The sequence below is a fragment of the Pezoporus flaviventris genome, unplaced genomic scaffold (assembly GCF_033815535.1).
Source record: "Pezoporus flaviventris isolate CSIRO_AGI_PZ_B2104156 unplaced genomic scaffold, CSIRO_AGI_Pfla_v1 ptg000006l, whole genome shotgun sequence".
Classification (NCBI taxonomy): Eukaryota; Metazoa; Chordata; class Aves; order Psittaciformes; family Psittacidae; genus Pezoporus; species Pezoporus flaviventris.
Genome location: NW_026892554.1, coordinates 18,507,503 through 18,530,772, shown reverse-complemented (window position 1 = coordinate 18,530,772; position 23,270 = coordinate 18,507,503). Strand labels below are relative to the sequence as shown.

General features: G+C 43.0%; 2 protein-coding genes across 3 annotated transcripts; one reads left to right on the top strand and one right to left on the bottom strand.

Annotated features, from left to right (window-relative positions):
• Positions 1–8,505: 8,505 nt before the first annotated feature.
• Positions 8,506–15,767, top strand: SKIC8 (SKI8 subunit of superkiller complex). The gene is made up of 11 exons (XM_061447248.1): positions 8,506–8,574; positions 8,792–8,835; positions 8,934–8,961; positions 9,306–9,411; positions 10,328–10,500; positions 11,366–11,514; positions 11,832–11,925; positions 12,704–12,797; positions 13,422–13,514; positions 14,167–14,245; positions 15,568–15,767. Exons 2-11 carry the CDS (start codon positions 8,824–8,826, stop codon positions 15,655–15,657), a joined length of 918 nt encoding a protein of 305 aa, XP_061303232.1. The 5' UTR covers positions 8,506–8,574; positions 8,792–8,823; the 3' UTR covers positions 15,658–15,767.
• Positions 15,768–16,609: 842 nt separating this feature from the next.
• DNAJA4 (DnaJ heat shock protein family (Hsp40) member A4) lies at positions 16,610–22,283 on the bottom strand. 2 transcript variants are annotated; one of them, XM_061447244.1, is made up of 7 exons: positions 22,075–22,283; positions 20,278–20,458; positions 19,253–19,357; positions 18,273–18,500; positions 17,962–18,192; positions 17,303–17,403; positions 16,610–17,217 (listed from the first exon to the last, which is right to left on the bottom strand). In XM_061447244.1, exons 1-7 carry the CDS (start codon positions 22,204–22,206, stop codon positions 16,999–17,001), a joined length of 1,197 nt encoding a protein of 398 aa, XP_061303228.1. In that variant the 5' UTR covers positions 22,207–22,283; the 3' UTR covers positions 16,610–16,998. The 2 variants fall into 2 exon arrangements, with proteins under 2 accessions (XP_061303228.1, XP_061303229.1); XM_061447245.1 differs by lacking the exon at positions 20,278–20,458 and having other exon boundaries at positions 22,075–22,213.
• Positions 22,284–23,270: the final 987 nt, after the last annotated feature.

Here is a 23,270-nt window from a genome sequence, read left to right as displayed (position 1 = left end):
TTTCCCTGCTTATCTTCCCCTTTGCTTAAGGACTGCCTTGCCGATCTGTTTTACCAATCCAAACACAGTCCAATTAGGTTGTCAGCAGTTTGCTGGCAAGTCGGTCAATGAAGTGCTTGGAAGGGCCTGAGACTGTTTTCCAAGAGATTTAATTCCTTCAAGGGCAGAGCCTTTCTTTGCTGCCTCACACCTCCCTCTTGAATGACTGGAACATTTGGGGAACTGTCACATTGGATTTTATTACCGTGCTTTAATGCAAGGAGACTGGAAAGTGACCTAATTTGTACAAAACAAAACAAACCAGACCAGCAACAACAAAAAGAACTTGTGCAGGCACCAATGCAAAGATGGCAAAGCAAAAGGGATTGGTTTTACTCAGCAAGCTATTTTCTTTAAGGAGCTAGACAATGTCAAATCCTCACAGACAAACTCTGTTAATAATTGAATTCTGTCCACTTGCTGTTGAAGGAAATCTAGCTCTCAGATTCAAGTGTTTATCACTGAAGATAATCAAAAACCTTTCTGCTTCTATTCAGTCTTTCTGAGGTAAATCTGTCCATTGAAACCCATAACTTATTACAGCCTGCATCTCTTTAAATCAGCACCTTACCAGCAGTTGATATAGCATATTTCTATTACCATATGTAATAGAGCCAGGAACTTCCCATTCCTGGAAAAGAAGTTGTTCTTGCTCTGATTTGCACAGGAGAGGTGAATACACACACAACATAACTGGCCATAGCTGACACTGCACTAAGGGTGAGCAGCCAGCCAGGTTTACTGCTCTTCCACTTACAGGAGGAAGATTACTAGATCCCAGCTATCCAGGACTTAAGGCTCCAAAGTCTATCAGATTCCAGCTCACATTACTAAGTCTCCTTTAGCTTTTGAGCATTACTCTCCCAGCAAAGGCCTTCCTCTGGGCATTGCTCCGAAGCAGAAACCTGGCACGAGATGCAGTATATGGAAACAGGAGATGACTGGTCCTCCATACTTACACTGGAGATCTGCGATTTGTTTTTTCTTTGCATTGTAAATTATTCCAATTCTAAACACGTGCTGGAAAAGCTGCTTTTCAAAATCTAAAACTGCTGCAGAAGATCATGTGCCAATATTTAGACCACCCAGCCATGAAGCTGAATTTTCCATTCTCTCTTCTGATGTTTGATAGAGCACCTTTTATATTGAAAAGTTGCTCTTCTCACAGAGGGCCCCCAAACCCACACACTTTTTATCAAAATGCATGGAAACTGTACTGCCAGCATCCCCAGTTCAGGAACTGAAGAATCTGGGCAAAACAGCCTAAAATATCTCCTTAAAATTGATTCATCAGGATTTGGGCAACAATCTTCTCTGGGGAGATGGGAGAGGGCTTTTATTACCCTCATCTCTTGTTATTAAGGCTCATAACCAACAGAATACTTAAACATCATGTTTCAAAATACTTCAGTGCTAAAACACTTAGTGTATGCTTTAATACTCTGCTGCATTAGGACCTAAACACGCTTGTATGTACTTTTGTTCTATGTCTGATTTGGAAAACTGGAGACCTAGATGATGATTACCCACACTAAATTTATTATCTCCTCATGCCATGCTTCTGCTCATGTCAGTAACACATCACTAAACACAGGTAGATGAAACCAGTCCAACAGTCATCTCAATATCAGTCAGGAATTTTTTTTCATTATATGGAACACCCATTGCTGTAACAATGTCAGATGTGAATGAAGTACTTCTGATGGGAACTCACGATAGCAGGGAAGAGTGTACAGCCTGTTATAATGCAGTATTTATGTAACTGATTCCACAGACACTTGCACATGTGCTCAGGATGTAGTAAAATCTAGGAGACACGTTCTTGCTGTGCAGAAATAGTATGTTGAATCTCCGCTGCAAAATGGGCTTTTACAGCCAGCAACCGACACATTGATTTAACAAACTTACATGGTTTGATTCAAGCACCTCATCCAGCGGTAGCTGAATGTAATATTTCATGATGTGCCATGCTTAGTCTTCCTCCTGCTGACTTCCATGGGAGCCAGAGCAAGCAAAGCATTGGCATTTATCCTCCTGCATTGCTCTTCTGTGTAAGGTTAATACCGTCAATTCGCTTCACAAGGGTTTGTGAGCCAGACAGGCAAACTGCAGAAGAATAAGCCTCCCTCACAGGGAGACAAGAACACGAAAGAGGTTGCCCAGCAAAGTCATCAGCAAAACAGCATGAATGAGACAGTGTTGATGAAGACAGAAGTGGCATTGAAGGCTGCAATAACAAAGCAGGGCAGTGACATGAAGATAAGTAGCAAAGTAATTGGCTGGTTGAGCCAAGTGTATCCATGTAGTTTGCCTGCCAGCAGCCCATGCAAACGGATACTAGGCATTGAGGATCTAAGTGCCTATTTATGTAAATATATTCTAGATGTTGACATGAAAATACATAGGAACAAACACTTACTAAATAGAACTAGAGGTTTCTGAAGGTATCTAAGCTAATTGTTACAAACCTTCTTTGCATCTACTACCAATGAATGAAGGGTTTTCTTCCCGTATTTCCTTACTAATTATTCTCTAAAGCCACAGTTGTGCCCTCTACACTTGATCCTGCAACATTTTCATGTCAAAAAGACCCCTGAAGTTACACATTGCCAGAAGAGTTTCTTGCTCCCCACTCCAGCAAAAAATTGGCTAAAAGCCCATTTTAGCAGCTAAGTGGAACTGTCCATTTGTAAAGAGAAAATTAATAACATTTCACAGTGGAACAAATAACATATCCAGAGACTGGAGCCATGACGCCTTCATTTCATCATTAGTGAATTGTGAGCAGCTCACTCAGGCAGGGAATGTCCCATAGCAAGCAGAAGAAACTCCTTTCCTCCTCTCTGTCTCCCAGTTCAGCAACCTAGAGCTCAAGTACTTCAATTTTGGTACATATAGCCATCGATCAGGTTCTCACTAGCTGTCATCTATACCTGAAGCTACAATAGCAAGGAACATATATATTAATTTTGGTAAAACATGTGACATTCATCATACTGGAGAGAAAAGTTACACTGCTAGATTTGATGTATGGGTTGAAACTTTGTACTTGCTAAAAGCAAGTCCCAACCACATGCATGTTGTCTTAAAAGGCCTTATTTCAATCCTGGCAAATGAGCACCAGATGTTTATTTTATTGTACTTGCATTTTATACAGTCATTCAACATTTCAGGCTCATGGTAAGGTCTCAGGCACTCTCTCTGACCTACCTCACACTCCATAAGAAAAAAAGAAGTTGCAAGAGAGAACAAAATCAAGAATAAAGCATAATAATTCTGATTAAATATAGCAAATAAAAGAAAGAAGAACTGAAGTCCTCTTACAAGGAGAAAGAGAAGCTAGGGTGAGAATAACCTCTGGGTTCAGTTATCATCAAGCACAGACCTATTGCTAGAAAACCTCTCATGAAAAGAAATGCTTTTGGGTTTTTTTTTATTTGCTTATTTTATTATTCCTTTCTAAACAATTTTGCTCTGAAAGGGTCTTTTTGGCTTATACATGCCATAAGCAGGTTATTAAAGGGCCTGTAACTACATGAAACCATTGTGGCTTCTCTGCAGGTGACAGTGGGGATAAGGTTGCTTCCATGGAGGAGGAAGTCTGGCTTTTAGCATTTGTTTAATTAGCTCTTTTATTTCCTTCTTTCCTTCTTAGAAGCAGCTCTTTTATTTCCTTCTTTCCTTCTTAGAAGCAGCTGTTCTTTCACTGCCCACCTCATCCACTCAGAAAGAAAGTGCTCTCCAGGCTAAGCTGCAAGAGTTGGAGAAAGATTTGGCCCTGCCAGTGCTAAGTGCTGTTTTCACTGCTGTTACACTCCCTCTGTCAGTTTTGATTTTCTCTTCCATTTTTGTCTGTCCCAAGAACACTGCTTGCTGATTGAATAAATCTGAAAGGCTTGTTCTCTTGCTAAAGAAGCAATTTAATGTTTAAGTGTAAGCTTAAAGCAATGAATGTGTAGGTACACAATGAACTAGAGCACATACCAGGAGGCTGAGAAAAGGCTTCCATTCCTCAATCTGCCACTGACTTAATTCATCACCTTGCTTCAGATTTCACCCATCTGTGAAAGGGGATAAGGATCTTTCCCCAACTCACAGTGCTGGAATGTCTTAATATTTGCACTTCATTTCAGATTCTTTAGAAAGAGCTTTTCCTTCATATCATTTCCCTGGTTTAGCCAGCAATTGGACTAAAGATGTGAGTGTAGTTCAACCTTATAGCAAGGAAGTCTGATGGCTGCGTGTGGTGCCATCACCTGGAGCATGCAGTGCCTTTACCATGGGTGTTGTGAAAAATTAGACAAGAGGTTGTTTTAAAGCAAAGCCTTGATTTGAACCTCTGTGAATTTCAGAAAAGTTTAGACTTGACTCCACATCCCAGTTCAGCTGCTTGGGACCATCAAAGGCAAATTTATCAGTGAAAAAGCATATGAAGTGGCAAGAAAAGGGGAGAAAGGGGGCTGCAGCTGGAAAAAAAGACATAACAAAGAAATAAGTGAGCAGAAGAAAACAAACTGAAGCTGAAAACATCAAATCTGCATGCAAGCAACCGGACTAATTTAAAAAGTGGAACTGTAGACTGTATTGGGATCTGATTTTCTGTGGCTCTTTTGCCTCAGGTACCCTGATGCTAATGGACTACAATACTGGTGAATGCATTATATGTGCTTATGTACTGTCTTTCAAGAAAAAGGTCTGTGTACTGTATGTGGCTCTTCCTGGAGGTCAGTGGAAGGTATTGAGCAGATATCTGAAATGAAGGAGCAAACAGTGCAAATGCCATTCCAATTCACTCCTGGGAACAGAGTCCCTTAATGGTTTCCTAGAGGCACGTCAGGCAACATAAGCAGAATATTCTTTGCTCCTGCCACAACTGTTCAGAGTCCCCAGACACAGAAGGAGGTGTAATGATGAATGGAACATTCTCAAAGCCAACCCGTGGCTACTGGAAAGAGGTGGAGATTATCTTGATGCTGCTGCCCCACACCGGGCAGATGGTATAAATCTGCACACAGGCTCCAAGCTCTGTGAGCAGTCACCCTTTGTTTCTGCGGTACCTGTGGCTTTCTGTGGCTGATCCCAGACTGAACCCCAATATGTAAAACCCCCAATTGATGGATCAGCCCTGAAACAGACCTGTAATTTAACCCAGACCTCTGCAGGTGCAGTTCTGTTACACACTGCCTTTCCTAAACTGACAAGATCATTTCATCTTGACAACCACAAGAAAATACATTTGTGTATTACCCACTTTGGCACACACCACAGGTAACTTCAAATACTATCAGCACTCTCTTCAAACCCACTAGCTTTTAGTGTGGAGGAGGAAGAGGACATGACCTGTCTGACAGCGTTTCAACACCATAGTGTTCATGTACCTGCAGAGCTGAAGCTATCAGCTAATTATCCAGCCTTACTGGTTTATGGAGCTTCATGTGTCTTCAACACCTTCATGGAGCTTCATGTGTCTTCAAGACTTTACTAAAGCAAGGCTTGCTTGATAGTTGTCTTCTGTGTAAGGCTGGGCAGGTGTTGGAATGCGAATGCTGATCTGAACTGTGCCTGCAATACCTGGCCACAATCACACACAGCCTGTTATTGAAACCAAGTATTTTGCTCCCAGTTTGTTCTCTGCACCTGATCTTTCGGCTGGGAAATGCTTTTTGTGATGTTTATATGGCATCTCAAAGCCTTGATGTAATTCATTTCTGTTTTAGCACAATATCAGGGTGATAATAATGCTTTTAAATAAATCTGTATTTTCCCTTGTAACACCATTTAAAAGCTGGCATCTAAACACATATATACTCATAACACATAACTCTAGTTAGGGTTGAAATATCCATATGGAATATGCTATATAGAATACACATATGCTAGTGCTCCAGAACAAGGGCAAACCTAGAGAAACGTACTCTTGGTTACCACTCCAAGGAGGCAGTTTATCTATAAACTAACACGTGTCACACTTTGCTTCCAATTACCCTCTTGATGCACCAAAGCAGTATTTAACCAGCTTTCACACTAAAAAATACAGCTGTGTGTCACCAGTGATGCAGGAAATAACCCACAATCTCACTCTTCACTCTGCAGCAGAAAATAACAATCTTTCCCCATGAAGGTCTGAGGTGTTCTGTGTACAAAGTGATACCAACACTTCACATCACGTGAAAACCCTGGAGGGACTAGAATCACTTTGTCTGTCAAAGACTGTATTATAGTATCACAGTATGTTAGAGATTGGAAGGGACCTCGAAAGATCATCTAGTCCAATCCCCCTGCCGGAGCAGGAACACCTAGATAATGTTACACAGGAATGCGTCCAGGCGGGTTTTGAATGTCTCCAGGGAAGGAGACTCCACAACCTCCCTGGGCAGCCTGTTCCAGTGTTCTGTCACCCTCACTGAGAAGAAGTTTCTTCTCAAGTTTAAGTGGAATAGTATTTCATTACTCTACATTATTGCAAAACGGAGTGTATTACATTGTAAGTACAAATTTAAATGGGAGAATTCTTAGGAGAATCCTGGTAAGAAGCAGAATAACATCTCTTACTTCTGTAAAATGCTTACCATTGCATCATTACTAACAGGACAATGAGCATTACTGAAACTCATATTAAAGCACTGTGCCTTAAAGTCCTCTCAAAGCTCAATCTAAACAGGGAGAAAACCAAGGATTCCGTAATTACATGTAAGGGTTTTACTCAGATTTTCATTCTTGGCTGCAAAACTGTGTTAAGACACATTCAGAATTTCTGTTTTGGTTGTTACTTTGCATACTCAGACAAGCATTGTCGATCTCAAAGAGCTTTGTGTACATATAAAGACCCATTAAATGTGGTGAAAGGCCATTGATCCTTTGTCTTTCATTTTAAACCTCAGGGAATCTGATTTATTCTCCTGAACTTTAATTCTGACAACTTTCCCACTTAACTCAAGCAGAGGCAGCAACTTGAAAAAACTCAGCTTCCAAAATCGCCATACCTGATTTTATCCCCTGAAACAGATGATTAGGTGAAGAATGTCCTCCCACTTCTGCGTGCGGTGAGAGACATGGGCAGCACTGCTCAGCTTCCACTGCATCTCCAGGGTTCTGGAAGGTTCATGAAGGTTCGTGAAGTGACACATTGCTGGTGCAGGGTGGAGCACCAGTGTGATGAGGAGCAGCTGAGGGACCTGGGGGGGTTCAGTCTGCAGAAGAGAAAGCTCAGGGGGGACCTTATCGCTCTCTATAGAGTGATGCCAATGAGTGGCCATGTGATGATGGCACACTCCATATAAGTTTCTGCCACGTGAGTCATGCACATTTGACTTCATCTGGATCTATGGATCCATTCCCAGCATCCGGCCTACGATAGATCACCTATAGCATGGCTGATTCACTCAAGGACTGGATGCTTCTCTCTATCATGGTCCACTTGCCTGAGCGACACACAACATCATCCTTGTAGGGAAACCTTTCCTTCACAGCTCCCAGGAGCCACCTCCAAAGGCTGAGGGACTGTTTGTCTTTTGTAAACACTTTCTCAGTTCCTCCCGGTGGAGCCAGGAGGGGGTTGGGCTCTGCTCCCAAGGAACAAGGGATGGGACAAGAGGAACCGGCCTCAAGCTGCACCAGGGCAGGTTTAGATGGAGCTGAGGAATAATTCCTTCCCCAGAGGGTGCTCAGGCATTGGAACAGGCTGCCCAGGGCAGGGCTGCAGTCACCGTCCCTGCAAGTGTTCACACAGCGTGGAGACGAGGCCCCAGTGCCATGGGTTAGTGGTGGCCTTGGCAGTGCTGGGCAATGGTTGGACTGGAGGAGCTGTAAGGGCTTTTCCAGCCTGGTTGGTTCTGTGATTCCATTCCAGCAGCGGGAGGCGAGCAGCTCCCGTGCTCGGCCCCTCCCCGGCTGGCATTCCTGCTTCACACCTCTGGCAGAAGGCAGCCGCCTGCAGTTTTCAGTCAGTCAGGAGCTGCCGGCACTGCTCAGACTTGCAGGCACTCCTCAGCCCTCCGTGCTTCCCACCGTTCACACCGTTGCTGCCACCACTCATCTCTCACACAAAGGACGCCGTGGCCCGTCCCTCGCCCGCGGGGCTCGCCGTGAGGACGAGCCGAAGGCCGGCGCGGGGGTACAGCCGGGACCGGCGGCGGGATCGGGTCTCACCGGCGGACCCTGAGGTGAGCGGCGGCGACCCCAGGCCCTGGCGCTGCCGAGCGGGCGTCACCAGCCCCGGCGGGACAGGCGCAGGCGGGGCGAGGGGAAGGGACGAACCCGTGGCCCCGTCCCGGCGGCACAGGGAGCGGCGGCGGGAGGCCCGGCCCGGTTCCCGCCTTAGGGCTGAGCGGAGCGTGAGGCGAGGGGGGCCTCCTTGTCCACACGGGGGCAGTAGAGAGCGCCGGGCCGGAGCCCTCTCTATGGTTGTGGTGGAGGGAAGCGCTCTGGGGACGGCGCGTTGTCTGCCGCGCTCTCGGTGGTAGGATACGTCATCACAGTGCGACGGCGGTGGCTGTGGTGGCGAGGGGGTGGGAGCTCAGTGTCCGGCACGGCTCGGTATCGTATCATGTCGTATCGTATCGTATCGTATCGTATCGTATCGTATCGTATCGTATCGTATCGTACTGTATCGTATCGCAACGGAGGGAGGGCGAAGGCCCCCGGGGGACTCCACGGCGGGGGGTGCTGGGCTGTCGCCTGTCGCGGGTTCCCTTCAGGCCGTGCTGCTCCCTCGGAGCCTTGCTGATGAGCATAATGGGTTTTCTCCTTGCAGAGCGCCCCTGTTAGGACTGCTTCCATAAAGACATGACTACACAGGTAAATGAATGTGAAGCGTTAATCAGGCTAATTGCTAGCTTGGTGCTGTGTTTTTTGTAGGCTGCTCATATGTAATACTAGCTATTTTTTCTTTCTAGTACAGTATTCTCTTCAAGCAAGAGCAAGGTGAGAAACCACTAACGTATTAAATAATATTGGTCTTCTTGGATGGTGGAAAATTGATAATACTTGTGGTTATGTTATTATTACTTGGGTTGTGCTTGTATTAAATATAAACCCGAATAACTCAAGATTAGCTATGCTGTTTTTCCAGCAGTAGCCAAAATGCATCATGTGTTTTGAAACCATGCAGTAACAGGGCTCCTGGAACACCAGTAAGACCTGAGGAGCAAGGAGCCCATTGCTGGCATTGTAGTCAGCAATTTTAGCATTACCAAAGCTGATAGTTGTCTTCCATCAGAAGAAAACACTTATTGTTCAGAAATGTCTGTGCTTATACTGTCTTTTAGCTCACGATGATGCCATTTGGTCAGTTGCCTGGGGAAAAAATAAGAAAGATGGTTCTGAAACAGTGATCTCTGGTTCTTTGGATGATCTTGTGAAAGTCTGGAAGTGGTAAGTGAAGTGCTCCAGATTAACCAGTTCTAAGCCTTGGGAGTAGCCAGCATGGAGATACAGCAGTCTTGATTTCCCATAAGTAGCACAGATGTTAGAAGTGACATCAGGGAAGGGGCAGCATGGCACGCAGAGGTGCTGTCTTGAGCAAGCTCCTCTTCATTGGTGCATGCTCTCTCTCAGAGCAGGATCAATCCCTTGTGCTTTAGTTTTCAGGGAACTCAAACCCTTTTGAAAATGCACATCAAATTTTACGTGTCATCTGCCAGAGAATACACAGTCTGGTGAAGGGCATCAGTTTGCATTTCCAATTCTTTGATTTAGACAAAACAAATTTGATTTAGACAATCTTAATTTTTTTATGAGACAATGCATTGGGAGCACGTGTACTGTGAAATAATGGGATTAGAGTAAAAAGGGAAATTACATCTTCCTTTAAAAAACAAATCCTCTTATACAAGTGAAATTGAAGTGTGCTTTTGCAACGAAACTGTTGTATCTCTTAGGCAAAGCAGTATTAAGGGTATGCTTCACATTAATGACATGAGGAGCTTTGCTGTAACAATGCTAAAACTGTTGGCCGTGGTGTTTCATGCTTTGCTGACACATTAACTTTCTGCAGTAAGTACCCATGTATTGATGGGTATTGGACGTTTCAGTGGGACTACTCACAGGCTTCAAGTGAAGTACATGCTTTGCAGGAATATGGTAAATGATTAATTTGTTGGCTCTTTTCCTTAAGTACAGAGAGCAGTTTGTGCATAGCTATCTCCCCATTTCACAGGTGATGTTGGATTCCCCTTTTGTTGATCTAAATGGAGAAATGTGGGTTGTCTTGTTTGTTTTATCTGAGGTTGGAGATGGTTAAGTACCTTCAGCTATTTGTAACTAGGCTTTTCTTTCCCTTGATCAAAAGGAATGATGAAAAATTGGATCTCCAGTGGACTTTGGAGGGTCACCAGCTGGGTGTGGTATCTGTGGATATCAGCCACACAGGCTCCATTGCAGCATCCAGCTCCCTTGATGCCCACATTCGCCTTTGGGATTTAGAAACTGGAAAACAGATCAAGTCCATCGATGCTGGTCCCGGTAAGAGATCAGTGTTAAGCTGTCTCTGCACAGGAGATCTACTTACTCTAGGTAGTAAATTCTGTACAGTGTGTAATTAGGGTACAGGAAATTACTAGGTTTGGGGGGTTCTTTAATCTTTGCAGAAATTTCAGTCATTTTATGAACTCAAAGTGGTATCAGCCAATTTTACATTCATTTTTCACACTGCTTAGGCTTTCTCAGATACATTTGGATATGCTTTTTTTGCTAAATGCATAAAGCAGAATGGCAACCAGTGGGTTCTTACAGATGTTCTGATAAAGGGATATTTAAAATATAATTCAAATGCTTATTCAGGCTGATGTACAAAGACAGCCTGAGCTGTCTTCGTAAGCACTGCACTGAATCTGAGCCGTGTGTGTGATGCATTTTTATGCAGTACATCCAATCCTGAGTAAGGAAGTGGAAAAGCTTCAGTAAAGCTGAAGTCTGGATCACTGTTATGTCCACCAAGTTGGACTTCAGGGCTTAATACCTTATTGTAAATGTTTCATTTTTTTCCAGTCCCTAATTTAAGGATTATCTTGCAGTATTTTAAGTAATTAAGTTTATAGGAAAAAAACCCTGTGAATTATATTGTGCCAGATAAATACATTGTACTGCTGTAAAAGGTTATGGTTGGTTTATGTTACATTTGTATAGCAGTGTTTCTCCTGCATCTTCTGGGCTTTGCTGAACCCCAGACAACGAGCTGTTACACTCTCCTTAAAGAGTGTGTGGTAGAGTTCAGAGTGCTAAGAGTAGTTAGGGGGTTAAATGTCTAAACAGATGCATACAGAACTGGCATTGGTTAATAAGAACTACAAACAGGATTCAGCTAACTGATTATTTCTTTTTAATGCAGTTGATGCTTGGTCCCTGGCTTTTTCACCTGATTCCCAGTACCTTGCAACAGGAAGTCATGTGGGAAAAGTAAATATTTTTGGTGTTGAAACCGGAAAGAAAGAATATTCTCTGGACACCAGAGGGAAGTTCATCCTTAGCATTGCATATGTAAGGAGCACAATTTATAACTTCTTATGTGAAATTGCTTTTGCTGTAGTATGTTGTAAATCAGGTATTTTTGCTTCTCTCTGTCAGTTAAGCTCTACATAATACTAAATGACAGCCATACTTTGATAGTTCCAAATATAAACTGTGTGATGTTTTCCCCCTGTATACATGGAAAATATACTTAGATCTGGTTTATACACATTGTGAATAAGTCAGCTGAAGTTGTCTTTGTGAGAAGTTGCTAAAAGAAGGTCAGAGAGGTACATAGCATAAATGCATACAATTGTTAAATGCATACTCTTTGTGTTTTATTACAGAGTCCAGATGGAAAATACTTAGCCAGTGGAGCGATAGATGGCATTATCAATATTTTTGATATTGCAACTGGAAAACTTCTGCATACGCTGGAAGGTAAGGGTTTGTGTGTTTGCAGTACCCCAGTTCTGGCCTCATTCCTTAACAAAATTAGAGGATACAACCCAACTTACAATAAGATAAACCAGCCATGGCATAAGTGAGTTGGTGTTTCTGTCCATTAGAAAGTATGTATTCAGTGTGCTGTAACTTAAAACCACTTAAAATGTGAGAGGCAAACTGTAAACTCAGGCTTGCATTGTATGTGTCTATCTGAAACAACATAGTTATGCTTAACTAAATTCTTAAACTGCAGTTCCTTCTTGTATTGCAGTAGAGTACAAGGGGATGAAGGTAGCCAAAATGTGTGCTGGCATCCGTGACAGTTTTCTTTCTGCTATGGTATAAATTCTATAGCACTTTATCCCTGTTTTAAAAAATAACCAAACATTTTATATTGTAGAAGATGTGCATTTTTCCATCAGATAAATGGCCTTTTAATGTTCATCCAGTTTCTGTCCAGCTGTATAGTTAATTAAAAACCCTAACCACTCAAGAAATATGAAATTATACAACATAATTTCTAATAAGGATCTGCAGCTGAAGAAAATCAGATACTCTTGTGTTGCAGTGGACGTGCCTTAACATTCAGAGTTCAGAATTACTCTGTTTCCATTTTATGTTGTGCTGAGAAGCCTGTAGAGGCACGGAGAGAAAGGCTCTTTAGAGGTTGCTTTCTTTTACCAGGAAATGCTGGTCTGGTGTAGCTTCTTAAGCACTGTCATTACCAAGAGGAATAGCTACATTTTAAGCCATGTCTAACGTTGAATTGCAGGTCATGCGATGCCTATTCGTTCACTGACGTTTTCTCCAGATTCTCAGTTACTTGTAACTGCTTCAGATGATGGCTATATCAAAATCTACGATGTGTAAGTTGTGCTTTAGCAAAAACATGAACAGGAAACTTAGTTAGTTTGCAAAACTAACAGGAGAATGGTCAGAGAGGCTGATACCGTAACAAGAAAATACATCAAACCCTCTGCTCTATAATTCACTTAAATAATGAAAGACTGCACCCTTAGATAGTTTTGAGAAGTGTAAAGGTGAATGACAGTCCTAACTTGAAAACAAATTACTTTCCTCATACTTGCCCTGAAAGCAACAGGGTTTTGTGTACCTGTCCTGTGTGTTTACTCATCTTAAAGACATGCTCTGTACCCCCAAAATGATGTTTTATGACCTATTCCTTTTCTGGAGAGGAAAAGGCACTGCTTCAGTGATCTTCCCTAAACCTGCATTACTTTGCCGCCTTCATGGTGAAACTCTTTTGTCTCCCAGTGTATCTTCTTGATGACTTTTTATGCTAACCATTTGAAATGGGAAAACTGGAATCTGTTGTAACACGAGTTCAGCCTGGACGAACAGATATCCAAAAGCCACCTTTCCATGACCTTGTGTTGAACCATTCCTGACTGCACTATATACAGCATACTCCTGTTGCCTTTTTTCCCTGAAATTCACAGACCAAGTATTAAAACTTGTTCTTTCCACAGGCAACATGCAAACCTGGCTGGCACATTAAGTGGTCATGGATCCTGGGTATTAAATGTAGCATTTTGTCCTGATGACACCCATTTTGTTTCCAGGTATTGAGGATTTTTAACTTGATTACTGAAAAAAAAACAAGTAATTTTGTATTTATAAAGGGGGATGGATCACAAAAAGTAGATGTGTACAGACTGCAGTGGAACTTACAATGGAATAACAGACATTACAATGACAGACTCAAGAGCCAATCATCTGCGATGTGATACCAGTTGTAAGTGAATAGCATTTATAGTGTGAGTCATCGTACTGCAGCATAGTTCCCTATAAGTGAAAAACATCTAAACCTAAGAGAAGGGCAAGTTGATTCTAAATAGCTGAAAAATTGTAGTTGAATTAAAAAGTACAAGCTAACGTAGTGGTACATTCATCTAGCTGAACTTTAGTGCTGCTTCTTAAAACAGCTCAGGCAGCTGGGGGACCAGATGCGTGCAGCAGGACCTTCTTTACCCAAAGAACTTGCTTCAGAGAAGTTTCTGGGTAAAACGGGGGTCCTCATTTTCATGCTGCAGATACGGAAACAGTGAATGTATTTTAAAGGTCACTGGAGCCTGGTGGGAGATACTACTTTGTCCCTGTATTTGATGGGTGAAAGAGGGTTTCTTAGGTCTCTCATATAAAATCTTTTAAGCTTTGCACTGAACTAAGTTAACCTACTAATTTAAACATTCATCACTACTCCTTTTCCTTCAGTTCATCTGATAAAAGTGTTAAAGTTTGGGATGCTGGAACGAGAACCTGTGTTCATACGTTCTTTGACCACCAAGATCAGGTATGTCTATTCTTCATTGAGGCCGCTGTTCACAGACCTTCAGTTGTGTTGTGCCCATTTGTGTTTCAGCTTGGTGCTATAGCTTTGGGGTTGGACATCAGCTTGCTGTAATGAAATCTTAAAGGTTGTTAATGATTATTTGGCACTCAATATTGAACTATTACTCCAAGCATGTAGGTTGAGCTCTTCCAAGTAATAATTACATTTTCCAGGTCTAAATAAGGGCAATCCTGTGTGGCCAAAAGGCTTCTAACCAGACTATTTTTTATCTTTGTCTATGGTCTTGCTTATTTCTATCATTTACAAGGTGTGTGCATGTGGAAGCGTGAAGAATACTTATTTAAAAGGATGGGATTATTACAAAAGATGCTTGAAAGCACCCTTGGAACTTTTTTCCTCCTCCAGTGACTAACACCCTGGTTTTTTTTGCTCAGTCATCGCTACCCATGAGGGAAGAGGAGGTTTGGCATCTACCGAGTTACTGTCTTCCCAATTGTTAGGTGTTAGAACAACACTGGTTTTAGTGGATCATGGAGAAAGACTTCACCAAGGAAATTCTGTCAGATTTTATTTGGGGTCTTTTCTTCCATAGTACCTTCTTTTCAGTTATCTGCAGCTATGGGGGTTTTAGTATTGAAGGACCAAGCAGAACTGGGTCTGCAGTGTTGCTTTAGTTGTTGTCTATAACCTGGCAAGTTTGTGGAAGGCAGAGATGATACCAGCTCTTGGGAAGGCTGGTTTTAGGTATTAATGCAAAATGGCACATGAGATGCCTAAAACATGGTGTTCTCAACATCCCCACTCCAGTGCCATGTTAACAGGAATGTGTGTAACTGGTCTAAATCAAGTATGACCTGAATTAGTCTAATTTTGCACTGGTAAGTAAATGACTCTTAAGTAGCCCAGGGAAAAACCGGATCACTCTGCCACAATGTGTCAGTCTGCATGAAAAATGCTTCCTCTCTTGCCTTTGTCCAAGTCCTGTAAAATGCTCTTTTCAGAAAGGAAGACAGGACGGGTAACAGTGGGGACGTTAAGTGTGATTTCTGCAAACTTTCCAGCCTTGTTCAAGTACCTTTAGACTGTGTAATCTGCTGGCAGTAGGAGTGGAATGTTGGAACTTGTCAGGCTACTAGATGGCAGTCCTCTGGTTCATCATCCCTATCTGCTGTGAAAGCAGAAGTCATACTTGCACCAGCTCTAACAAGGTGGCCTTAAATAATAGTCCCTGTTCTGGTTGTTGTCATCAGTAAATCTGGCTGCTATGAAGACAATTTCCCTTAATCTCCTGTCATTTAACTTTGTCTGTGTCCTATTTATAGGTTTGGGGAGTGAAATACAATGGAAGTGGGTCCAAAATTGTGTCTGTTGGAGATGACCAAGAAATTCATATTTATGACTGTCCTGTTTAAATGTCTTCCCTCATTCCCTCTGGTTAACTCTTGTGGCAGTTTGGAATACTACTGTCCCATGTCCTTTTTATAGTACAATAAAAGCATTTTCATATTGCTGATGTGCAGAAGCTCAGCTCTGTTTCGTATGTAATTTTAGTTTTGGCAGGAGAGAAAGCTTTACTTTTTGAAAAGTAAAAGCTACAGCTGCAAGTAACTTGGAAAAAAATGTATTTTTGGAACTCGGGAGTCATGGGTGAAGTTACTGCTCAGTTAATCACTCCTGCTTCCAGACATAAATAACTAGAGCTGGAAAGTGGTGACTGAGGCTCACAGCAGCTTACTTTAGCAGAGGTTGTATGCATGGAGGATGACAGCCTGTACTCAATAGGGTCACTTAAGCTCAGCACCTGTTCCAGCAGGTGGGGAGACATAGCTCATGCATCATGGTTTAATTTCACTAAGAGAGACTGTTGTTCCCAACTTGACTAGAAACCAGATAAAAGCAGAAGAAAGCTTTCACGTGCTCATTTCTACAACAGTATCTTATTACATTATCAAAGAGCAGCTGTGTACTGCACTGGTCAGGCTGAAATCAATGTGGTTTCAATTTATTCATCCTAGTGAAGGCTCAAGTAGATAATGGCTAGCAGGAAGTAAAAACACTTTTCTAGGAAAGGCTGAAATACAAAGCTTAGCTTCTGAAAGATCAAACTTTTATTTGCAATTATTTTTGCCTGTATGTCAATTAGAATTATGGGGAGTACACTCTACACACAGGCTGGCATCTTATGACCCCATGTTACATACAGCTAAGCAGCTGCAGGAATGTTACTGACTCAATAGAAGAAAACAGGGAAGAGAGACAAAATGCTTCCGAAACACAAAATAAGACAGCTACTAGAGTTGACTATGGAGATGAGAGTCTGAGTGAAGATTCTCAAATGGCCCAGAAAGTATCAGACAAGCACAATAAAATGTGAAGAGTTCTATTTATTAGAAGTTATTTCTGCTATGTTTTATCCTATGAAATTAATTTTCCAGTATGAAAGTATTTACATAAGACACTCCACTTAGCCTCTATCAATATTGCCCAAGTCTTATATAAATAGCATAGGTGAAATAAAGTGAGAACCTTCACAGCAAAGGAAAATGTATACCAACTCAGTTGGTTCTCAGCTGTGTGACATTTGCATTATATAAAGACTACAAGAACACAATATAAATTAGTTACAAAAAGGTGATACTGACAGCGCAGCAACTCAATTTGCTGAACACAAAAACCACAAGCAGTGGCTATTACAGCCATGCAGTTTTCATTGTGAAAATTTACATTTTAGATGACATCCATTTCACCTTGCTTTAAGATGTCTGACATTGTACTCCTGTTCTTGGACCCTCCTCATCTTCTTCATACGCCTCTCCCCCACTGTTACGGTAGGTTTGCTCGCTTGGATCAAAATCTTCAAGGTCTACCTGATCCATCTCATCCGTAATCATAACATCTTCTCTGGGAGGAAGCAGGGCCTCCAGCAGACTCAGTTTCTCCCTTGGAAGCCAGTAGTGCTCTGGGAACTGGACCTAGAATTTCATATGGGTTTTTTAATGAATAGTTATTCCTTCTGCCAACACAGCCACCTTTGCTAAAGCAAAGCAGTCAACTTACCAGAAATTGTATAATTAAGCTGCCTTTGTCCATTGGAGATTTGTAGACGGGCATCCCTTCATTGTAGATACACTTTAGGTCACCATGTTTTATCACTTCACCTGCAAAGAGATAACAGCTTTAAATAAGCTTATGTGATGGACACTTCCTTCATAACCATGAAAAGCAGGGTTAGGCACAAGCAGCGTTCCCACAGCATCAAGGGAGACTACTAACAACTAACTCACAGAAAAGGCTGAGGACTGAGGGGTCCTACAACGAGACTATATAGGCCATTTCCTCTACTGGAAGGGCTCAGCTTCTCTTAGCACAGCCTTCATGCTGAATTCACACATAATCCAGTAGCTTTTAAGTTCCCACCCTCTTAAGTATTTTCCTGGCTCTCTTCCAACTGAGACCAAAGTTTGTTAAGAAGCCTTTGACAGCTTCAGCTGTAACTGCATCTAATGTTTTAGAATGAGTGACAAGAATAACAAACCACCAGCTAAATACAGTGACTGCAAGTGTAGTTTGAATCCATTGCATCAACTGGTTAAAACACCCCCCCAAAAAAAACACAAAGCCTACCACAAACACCCAAAAAAACCCCAGTCAACAAGCCCAGGCCCAATCAAGCAGGCAAGCAGTTCATATAGCACCAGAACTCTTGTAAGACCCACCTGGCCTAGATGATATAACAAGAACTCTGTTATCCAGAGTTTCTATGGTCTTTCTGAAACCACACAAAGCCTCCGAGAGTTGAATTCTCATTTTTGTGATCAAGTCATGCCCTCGCCTCTGAAAGACACTATGATCCTTTTGATCAAGCACAATTATAACATCACCAGGCTCCAGATCAGGCTCTTGGTCACCTTCTCCATGGAATACTATCTTCTGACCATCTTTCATACCTGGAGAAAAACAAAGCCATTTATTCTCTGCAGCACTGTAGACCACAATTAAGGACACAGAACAAACAGACAGTCCTTACCTTTATCAACATGAACTTCTATGATCTTTTTCTCTCTTACAACCTTACACCCATTGCAGTTGTCACACCTGTCCTTTGGATTTATCCTTTCACCTTGGCCTTTGCATTCTGGACACACAGTTTGAATTTGTTGTACCATTCCAGGTCCTATCTGCTGAACTATAACTTGCATTCCTCTTCCTTTACACACAGGGCACTTCTCCACTGCCCCTCTCTTTCCGCCATAACCTGTGACAAAAAGGTTAAATCTGATCCCAGTCTCCAAAAATGAGAAGTTAACTCTACTGCAGTCAGGCTGAAACTCATTGACTTCAAGAGCAGCTTTTGGGCAACTTGAGAGTCATTCAGTAATGTGTTTCCAATGAAACTGGAATTTAGTTTCCATCACAAAACATGCCCCACAAGTTAAAAGTTTCTACCAGCAAAAGAAAGTCAATTTAGCTATGCACAGCTTGTTCAATGAGCCTCTGCCCCACCTCCAAATACAGCACAGATTTCAAGGAATTATAATCCCAACTTCAACACCTACATTCCATTAATACTTCCAAAAGAATCTGCTGGCTAAACATTTAATAGAGTGCTAAGGTACAGGACCTCATTAAAGTTTACCTCAAACAATCCAGTCATTATGGATATTTAGTAGTGGTAAAAATGGTTGCGTAATACAAGCTAGACTGCTGCCCACAGCAATTAAAAAATATTAACAAAACAGCCATTTAATAAAGTTCCAGATTAAGGTACTTATAACTTGGGTACCCTTAACTGGAATTCACAGTGGGCTTAAGTCTGCCATTAGAACTTTAAGTTTATATCACTAAGTCATTCTTGGATAAGCATAAATGAGAGCATAAATGGAGACTTTCAGAGGGGGATGAAGGAGAGGGAAAAGCAGAACACCCACTCTTCATTCTTAGTCCCACTCAAGAAAAAAAGGACTAAGACTGTAGTAAGAGGCATGTGAAGCCATTACTTGTTTTTACCTTCACACTTGGCACAAATAACATTCTTCTGCAGTGCCAGCTTCCTTGTAATACCATTGTACAAGTCTTCAAGAGATACACCTAACTGGTGTACAACATTCTTGCCTTGAGAAGAAAAAGGGAGAGATTAATCCAGGTTCAGCTGTTATAAGGACCAATGTTTATTTAAAGGCTTCTACACTTGTCCACACATGCAGTCTCACTGAAAAAAAGTTCTTTCCAAACTTTGAACACAGCTCAGCCCCCTTAAAAGCACGTGCGGTTTCATCAGCTTCCACTGTGCTGCACCCACTTAATAACATAAAAGAACATAAAAGTTCATCTGTAATTAAGCAAAGCATCATTAAAGCCACTCTATCCCTGCTCCTACCCCTAATTTCATAGGCTTAACTGAAACAGCAAAGTGCAAGGACACTACCAGCTTCACATCTGGTCAATTCAGAAGCTGCTGCTTTGCCTACCTATAAATTTCCATGCCACTTCATAGCATAATTTAAAAGGCTTCACAGCAAGTTACTACTTGCTCCTTCAACAGACACTGGACATGGAAACAGACAAAAATCATACTGTGCTTTTAGCAGCATTGTACTGAGTTTCACATAATTTCTCCCAAATAATTTCATGAAATTTACAGCATGATTTAAGTTGATGGTGTCCTTTGAAGCAAATTGCTCAAAGCATATGAGCAAGTGAGCCACAGAGATCTGGAAAAGAAGTAACTTAAACCAGGTCTAATTCATCTGCTCTAAACCTAACAATGCTTCCCCCTCCCCTAGAGATTACCCACACCCACTTTAACAAAAAAGTAAACAGAAGGCATCAAAGATTACTATGGCTACATCAGGTTATCTGCTTTATTAGCATCTTAATGCTAGAGTAACTACAGAAATCATGGTTTATTTAATCTATTGTTGCAATGAGTAATAAGCACACTGTGTGCACTTAGTAGAACAGCAGTACCATAGCACAGGTGTCTTATGCTTAAGTGCATGGTTAGTTTCTAGAACTTGTTTAGAACTGTGTACCTCTTCTCTCTCTATTCATTCGGCCTCCACCACCAAAGAACATGTCAAAGATGTCCATGGGTGAAGAGAAGCTGCCGCCACTCAGGCCTCCTTCTTTAATAGCCTGCTCCCCACCCTGGTCATAGAGGTCCCTTTTCTTTGGGTCCGACAGAACTTCATATGCCTGGGATATGAGTTTAAACTAAAAAGAAAAAAGAAGCTCTGAACAACTATGACCAAGAGGAAAAGTTACCCTCTCATATGTAACTCCATCTTCAGACTGAGCCACTGCAGCACTCTTTTAGCATTTGTCTTTTTCAAAAGGGAAACTCCCTACACAAATGTGTAACAGACCGTAATAGCACACTTTTGTCCAGCAAAACCACCCCTTTTCTCCCTCTCCCCCCTCCTCCCCTGTTATACACGGGGTTAAATTCAGAGTCACACCTCCAGTTTACAAGCATATGCAAGCAAGAATTTGACGATTGTGATACTTGCAATCATTATGCACTTCTAATAAATTCCACTTAGAAAAGGCCATACTATCCCCAAAGTCTTAGGGGTCCCCCGATGCTCACAGCCACAGCAGTGCTAGTCATTCTAAAGGTACACAGGGGTCCTTCATGCCTGCTGAGCTGCTACATCCAGCTACAACTAAACACAAATTTAAGTGACCAGACAGATGCTTACTCATCACAAGTAGAAGGACTCAGATACAGATCAAAATATCCAGTTTTAAAGAAATATTAAGAGATTTTCTTAAATAGCTATGAATAACTGCCTATTACTAAGATAACTAGAAGGATTTTTAAGCACAATTTGCCATTATTGAAATGGGTACTTCCATTTTGAACACAATTTACTCATGACCAGGTAAAGATGTACAAATAAAAAACCAGGCCAAAGGCAGAAAAGGTCACCTTTGACTATGTTACTATTTAACAACCCGGAGTTTTGTTGATTACTGTACTAGATACACATACACAGAGCTTCTATTCCGATGCTAAAGTATTATTAGGCCAGCTTTTAGATGAATATTCCTATTTTTCAAGCTTTCCATCGTTCTCAATTATGGTGCTCATTTATCCTCCCAGGAAATAGAGAGTTGAGGGGATCTCTGCTAATAATGCATGAATCGGCTTTGTTGCAAGTAGTCCACCCATGTGCAGCTCAATAATCTCCTTGAATAGTTACCTCGTACATCTGCATTAGCACTTTCCCTGAAGGAAATTCATCCTGTTGAGGACAGATCCCTCCAGCACAACCCCAGCACACACAGGAGTGCTGGCACCTGGATCCACCTTTGCAGCACTTGACAGCACAACGGCCATCAACACACTAGAAACCTTTCCAGCTTTGCCTGTTTTAAGCAGCATCTCTGTAAGAACGAGCTCCTGTTAGCAACTATGAAGAATGATAGGAGCTGCATCTCGAAAGAGGAACTGAAGCGTCCGCTCCTGACACAGCCAGGCCATGAGGCCTGCTGCCACCTACAGATACCTTCTCCAAGCTCTGCTGAATGGAAACGTTCATTTAATGGCAATACGCTGCAGGAAGAGCATTATATCGTCAAAGCAGAGCTCTACAATCAAGTCAAGGGCGTACATTCCACCGCTCTCCAGTAAGGACGGCCGGCCCGCAGCACATCCGCGGTGACCCGCACACCCCCTGCGCCAGACCCTGCGGAATTCCCCATCGCAAGGCCCGGCCGGCGCATGCGGGGCCTAGATCTGAGCTCGGCCCCAAAGAGCCGCAATGGCCTGCCCGAGGGGGGCGTGCGGCAGGTGCTGCCGGCCCACAGCCCCGGCTCCAGCGTACCCGTTCGCCCTCGCTGGGGTTCTTGTCGGGGTGGTACTTCAGTGCTAGCTTGCGATAGGCGCGCTTGATCTCCTCGGAAGAAGCATTAGGCTTCACCTGCAGGATATCGTAGTACTCCGTCTCCTTCACCATGGTGCCCTGCGGGAGGACGCACCGCGTTATGCCGCGTTACCGCCACCCCACGGCCTCCCCCCACCCCGCCGCACCGAGGCCGCGCGGGCCGCGCTCACCGCCGCAGCCGCCCGTGTCGCCTCCGGTGTCCGCTCGGGCTCGCCCCGCCTCTTCCTCGGGTTTTATACGGGCAGCGGCCGAATCTTCTGGAATGACGCCGCCCTACGTCACGGGCCTGGAACGGTCTAGAATTCCCGCGCGTGACGTCACCGCCGGTGCGCGCACGGGGCGGGGCCTGGCTGCTCTGAGGCGGTGAAGGGGCGGAGCGCGCTTCCCGCCCCCCTCCTAAGGGAGGAGGCGGTTTGTTCCCGTCAGGTACCGCGCGGTTTGGTGTGCGCTGGGGCCGCGGTCCGCTTGAGGGTTGTTTTCCTCCGTCTTGTTCTGGGAGGTGCTTTAGTTCGTGTCTGGCCCGAGGAAACACCGGCAAACATTCTCCTGTGAACCCCTCGCTCCTGGGAAGCGAGCGCTGGTTGTACCTTAGGAGCTGTTCATTTTGGTCATAGCTTCTGGCGCCTTGTTCTTCAGTACTGTGGGTTATTTAAAACGCACTAACCGTGTGCCCTTGCGTTGTGTTTGGGTTTTTTTTACTCGCCTTTTCCTCACGCTGGTGTGCTGAACGTGGGCTGGAAACTCGGGCTGGTTTCTCCAGGCAACCCAAGGTCTCCAACGACTTACTTATGGCTCAGGTGAAAGGAGAGATCCGGTGCTGAGTAAAATCACTCCCATTGAAGAAGAGAGGTTAATGATGAAAATCACAACTGAGAAGTGCAGCAAACCTGCATGAAACAAAACCGGGGCTTGTTGAAGCTCATGTAGAAACACTGAGAAGCTGTTTTGTATTTAAGGGAGCAACTCTTTATTCCTGGAATCATTTTTATAAACCAAGAAATCTATGGTTATGGTAACCCAAAGGCTGCAGAGCTCTGTCAACTACAGGGGAGGTGAAAAGCTGATAGTGAGGAACAGAACATTACTGTATTGTCTAACAGGGGTGTCCTGGGTTCAGCAGTCGCAGTCATTTTTCT